This window comes from Otolemur garnettii, unplaced genomic scaffold, assembly GCF_000181295.1.
Source record: "Otolemur garnettii isolate 467f Iridium unplaced genomic scaffold, OtoGar3 scaffold00143, whole genome shotgun sequence".
In the NCBI taxonomy this organism is placed as follows: Eukaryota; Metazoa; Chordata; class Mammalia; order Primates; family Galagidae; genus Otolemur; species Otolemur garnettii.
Window position 1 is genome coordinate 2,736,474 of NW_003852538.1, and position 5,884 is coordinate 2,742,357.

General features: G+C 41.6%; 1 protein-coding gene across 1 annotated transcript in view; it reads left to right on the top strand.

The window, feature by feature from the left end:
* Window positions 1-5,884, top strand: part of TRHDE (thyrotropin releasing hormone degrading enzyme) — a 422,821-nt gene that overhangs the window by 224,854 nt on the left and 192,083 nt on the right. Inside the window, exon 4 of the mRNA XM_012810852.2 lies at window positions 4,240-4,394. Within this exon, the coding sequence (XP_012666306.1) occupies window positions 4,240-4,394 (155 nt within the window). The remainder of the gene's footprint in view (window positions 1-4,239; window positions 4,395-5,884) is intronic.

The following is a 5,884-nucleotide window of genomic DNA, read 5'->3' on the forward strand; positions in this document are numbered from 1 at the left end:
TTGTAACCCCTCCTGTTGCTGTATTGTAACCCGTCCTGTTGCTGTGTTGTAACCCTCCTGTTGCTGTATTGTAACCCTCCTGTTGCTGTATTGTAACCCCTCCTGTTGCTGTATTGTAACCCCTCCTGTTGTCGTTCCCAGGCAGCCATCGGTGTTCATCTGACACAATAGGTTAGTTTAGTTTTCTGGAATTTTATATGAATGACATGTTTCACATGGTAGCTATTGCTTTTTGTTCTTCTTTACTCAGTGTAACTATCTGGAGAGTCACTCTTCTGTGGTCCCGTCTAGAGTTCATTTCTTTTTATTGCTGATAACTGTTCTGTTGTCTGATCTGTCAGACTTCATTCATTTCCCTCTTGATGAGCATTGAGGATGTTGCCAGTTTTCAGCTATTGGAAATCCGGATTTTATGCATATTTGTGTACAAGTTTTTGTGTGGACATGTTCTTGATGCAGGTGCTATCTTAAATTACAAAAACATCATGTAAGATTCCTTAACTTACACATGTATAGAGGAGAGGCCTGGAGTTAAACACCTGTCCATGGTTGTTTGAGCCAAATCTAAATTTCTTTAACACTTTGTTATAAGGTTATTATAACATGTGTAGTATATAACATGTATAGTAGCATAATCTAAGCTTTTTTTTTTTTTGGTTTTTCTTCCCCATCTATTAACAGGGTTTCCCTATATTTATTATGACACCTGTGTGCATGTGGGTAGGAGGCAGCCCCTGCTACTGGGTTTTACTTTGTCCCTCAGACCTTTTATGCATGTTTGAACCTGGCTCCATGTGCTGAAGAGTCCTGGTTTAGTGGATCTATAACCTTGTTGCCCAGGCCTGACTTTGGTGCCCTTGAACCTCTGAGTATCAATATGTAACCAGCTGCCTGGTTAGGTCACCAGTGCCCAATCTCTTTGTGACCAACCTTCACCCGTCCAGGGATCAGACCTGCTTCTGCTGCTAGTCAGGCTCTTGCTGTCTGATAACCGGCCCTCCTCAGGCCTTCCTCTTGATTCCAACCCCCCCCCCCATATCCACCTGTTAGTCTGGAGTTTTCTCCCTGTGCTATTTGAGCCAATCCAGATGCCAGTGTGTGGCTCGGTCTGCTCACCTGGCCTTGGGGGTGTGATGGCTTTGCTGGACTAAAGCAAACAGAAAGGCCTCTGCTAGGCAGCGGGCTGGGTTCAGAGAGACTGATCATTAGTCCTGCCAGTAAATGACGCCAGACCTGCTGCCACTGTCACCATCTGCTGGTGACAGGCAAAGTTGACACGAAGTCCCGCTTCTGCAGAGTGGTTTGTCTGCATATAGGGGAGGTCTTGAGCTAACATCTTAGGTAGAAGGTCTGTTCAGTGTGTACTTGCGATTTGCACCAGTTCCCTGTCTTGTCTTCCTCCCTGGTACGTGCGTCAGCCACACACACTTCTTTCCGTTTGTCCAGCATACTTGCCTCATTTCCACCTTAATTTAGGGCCTTTGCATCTGTTAACTGCTCTTCTTTTTTGAGACAGAGCCTCACTTTATTGCCCTTGGTAGAGTGCCATGGCATCACAGCTCACAACAACCTCCTCATCTTGGGCTTAAGTGATTCTCTTGCCTCAGCCTCCCAAGTAGCTGGGACTACAGGCGCCTGCCACAACGCTCAGCTATTTTTTTTGTTGCAGTTGCCACTGCTGTTTTATCTGGCTGGGGTCAGGTTCGAACCCACCACCCTCAGTCTATGGGGCTGGTGCCCTACTCACTGAGCCACAGGTGCCACCCAGTTAACTGCTCTTCTTAGGACACTATAGATCATCAAACAAGCGAGGCTTCCACCATCATTCACATCCCAGGAGGAATGGGGTCACCTCAGCAAGGCCCGCCTTGTCTGTGCTACCCCACACTCCACAGCGATCGTGACTTATATTTTCATAATCTCTTTATTGCAGTTATCATGACTCATTCCTTCCACTCATTTATTATTTGTTAATTGACTTTGTGCACACACCTACATATGCATATGGGGACCGTGACAGCAAGGAGGATAGAGCAAAACAATGTTGACACTGAGCAAAGGGGCGGCCGGTGAATATGTGCTGCATATACGAATGCATAGATTACCTCTGTCTGCCCCGGGAACTCCTGTTTACCTTTGGAAATACAACTTAAATGGCATTTCTTTTAAGAACCTCCCTAACAGGATTTGGTTTTTCTCTCTTTATTCTTAAGTTTCCATTATTTTCTCTTTTATGGTACAGCTGCCATTCCCCCATTCTTACTCTGAAATGTAGTAGAATCCAGGGGGAATGTTTGACTAATTTTAATATAGATTTAAGAATTACAAACACAACCAGTGTTGAGAAGATATGTGTTGAAGTCAGGAATACGTGAAAATGAATTACAGTATAAGACTTGATAATATTATTCTTTTTCTTATTATGAAATATTTAAAGCATGCATAAAAGAATCAATATTATAACCAATACCTGTATACCCATCACCAACTTTAAAAATTAATATTAAATATTAATATTACATTAGTGATAATGTTAAAAATTACTAATAAATTCTTTTGCAGCAGCCTTTCATTTTCTTACCTGAAGCAATCACAATCCTGAATTTCATATTTATCATTGGATGTCCATGTATCTGAGTGTGAGCATTTTACCATTACTGTCTGTGTGTGTGCCATGTGTGAGTGTCTATTCTGCTTGTTTTTAAGAAGTGTGTGGTCTAAACTCTTTTATAATTGCTTTTTTCTACATTATGTTTCTCAGATCCTCCATGTTGACGCATGTGGGTTAGAATGCACTGGTGAGACCACTTACTTTGACTGCTGTGTAGTATTCCTTTATGTAGCGATTTCACAGTGTCTTGTTCATTATCTTGCTGAAAGGCATTTTGTTTTCCCTTTTAACTTTTACAGGCAACACTCATACTGCAGTGAATATTCTTTTACAATTTTCCATTGCGTCTTACGTATTTGCACCAGCGCTTACACTGAGATGTGGAGCTTCTGGGTCAGAGGCCGTGACACTGTGTAGGGCATTGTGATTAGGGCACAGGTGATGGAGACAGGTGGCTGGGTTCAAGTCCCTGCACTGCCACTTGCTACCCTTCCCAGGAAGCAATGGGCACCAGCTATTTTCAGCTGCAGCCTCTCGTGAGCATGTGAGACTTACCTCAACTCCCGGCATCAAGCAGTCGGCTTGGAAAAGTGCCTGTTGGCTCTGGCAGGATCCGAGAGGGCCAATTCCCAGCTGCCACTCCTGCTTCTGCAGCCAGACCCCAGCAGGCCTGTGGCTTCGCACACAATCACCACTTTGCATTTCTGTATCATTTCTGGTCCATGGAGAGGTTTGTTTTGAGCTTGGAGAATTTTTTTTAAGTTTTTCCTTTTAATATTTTATTTATCACTGCTGTGTGTCTAGAGCAGAGTTAGTGCATCAAAACGGGATTTGTGTGTGTGTGTGTAACCTTTACCAGGAGTGGATAATACCTTTGCAACTTTTTAAAATATACACATATCTTTAAATAATGTAATTATGGATTTTTGGAACTGGGAGGTATTTTGGTGGGTAATGAAGGCCAATAACCTCATTTTGTAGGTGAGTTTTCAAGAAATTGAATGATTTTCTGGTGTCACATATCTAGTTGGTGGTAGCAGGGCCAGACCAAAGCCCGTGTGTCCCCTCAGCAGCCCTTTTGCTTCAGCCTCCCTGACCTCAGCTTGGTCTGCCACATATATTTACATATAACGTGCTCTGTTTAAAGAAATGAAGAAATGTTGGTATTTAAGCAATGAGAGAAATGATGCCATGTTTTTAAACTGATATACAGTGTTTTCTCTTGGAAAATATTGAGGTACAAGTAAGAATATAGTATTTATTGCATTGAACTCAACACCAAAATCATTCCTTTCTCTCTGCGGATTCCGGCTGCATTTGCTTTCCTTGACTTTATGGCATTTATGAGGATGGGCCCCTCAGTAATGGCATTGACACACCCAACCATGATTTTCACTGGACCTGATAATGAACTGTGATGAATGGAGATGGCCAACACTTACCTGTGTTTTTGCCATTATGTAGAAATGGCAGGTAGTTTAATTTTCAAAAAGAGAAACAAAAAACCAAAACAAAACACTAAGCCAGCAAATATTCCTACATTTAGAATTTCTTTACTTTTTTAGGATATAAATTTAGAATCTGGTTTCTTTGTTAAAGCCTCTGGAACTGTTTTATTCTATTTCTAGATCTTTTAGCTGTGCCTAAGCATCCGTATGCTGCCATGGAGAACTGGGGACTAAGTATTTTTGTGGAACAAAGAATACTGCTGGATCCCAGTGTTTCATCTATTTCTTATTTGCTGGATGTCACCATGGTCATTGTTCATGAGATATGTCACCAGGTATGAGCAAGAGGATCAGGGTGTAAGTATCCCATGTGAGCTGCGGAGAATGCGGGGTGACTTCACATGCCTAGATGACTACACTATCACCCTCCCAATTAAGTTTTAATTTTACATGGAGCACTGTGTAGCTCTTTTTGGAAGATGTGTTATTATTCTCAGATGACAGCACAAACAAAAACAAACATGCTGATCTTATCAAGTAAGCCACTGTCGTCCTGTCCCTTGGGGAGTGAGGTGGCTCTGCCATCACAGCCTCTCTGGAGCCCCTGCAGTCCCTGCTATCAACCCCACTCTAGTTCCGCGTGGTTATCAGCATGTGTCTATGGTAAGTGCAGCCCCGGCGTGATTTATTGCTTGGCTGTAAGATGCCGCTGAGTTTTGTGTACGTGTCAAAATTTCCTTTTGCTGAAATCAATTTGTCATTCCCCTTTCCCTCACATGGACACTTAGGAAGCCTCTCACTAACTCAGCCGTGGACGTTTTCTTCTCAAAGGATTGATATTTTTTTGTCTTGACGTGTTTACAAATTCATATGTAAATTAGCCAACTTTGTAGAGAAGCTAAGACAAAATTAATTTCATTTTGATTTTATGCACTTTCTTTCAACAAGTGGAAGGTATTAGAGAGATTTTGCATGCTCATCTGAATCTTGATTCTAGTGAAAAAATATCACTGAAAATAGATGTTCATGCTGATAGAACTCAGTGCCCATCCAGGTTGCCAGTAACTGTGGGCGGTTTTTAAGTTAAACACTGGAACTATCACTGTAATGTCGTATGACTTCCATATACCATAAACCCAAAACCTTTTTAAAAGCTAGAAAAGCTGAAGAAAGAATGATGTGGAAAATGCGACCAGTGAAGAGGGTGAGTTTTTTTTTTTAAGGTGCACTGTTAAGTGCTAATAAATGAATACCAGATGAGTTGGAGAGCCCATAAATCCATTTACTGAAATACCAAGGGTTTTTGCAGCAGCCCCTTACAACAGTGTTTTTCAACCTTCTTTATCTCACGGCACACTTGGCACACTTAAATTACGTTGATAAAAAAAGAATGAAAAAAAAAAAGAATATACTTATTGTGCTTTGAACTTCTTTTGAAAGTAATTTGATTAATGATCTTTAAAACTTTTTGAAACACACCTAAGTTCCCCTTGTTGAAAACCAGGGGTCTTCGATGTTGGAACCAGAGACTTAAAGGCACCCAGAGAAAACCAGGGCTCCACCTCTGTGCTAAAGAGGGTGGTTTCCACCTAAACCACAACTCTGAGGCAAACCCAGATTTCTTTTGAAAGATTTCCATCAATTGCAGGTTAGATGCACATACAGTTCTGTTGAAATGAAAGCACACTGATGACACCAAGGTGCAGAGTGAGCCACACGTTCCGTACTCTGTTCCTTCCTTATTGTAGCTTCCTGTGTGGGAATGAGCCAGAAGCTAAGAGAAATTTAACACCTAACAGAAATTTATTTCTTTTTTTTTCTTCTT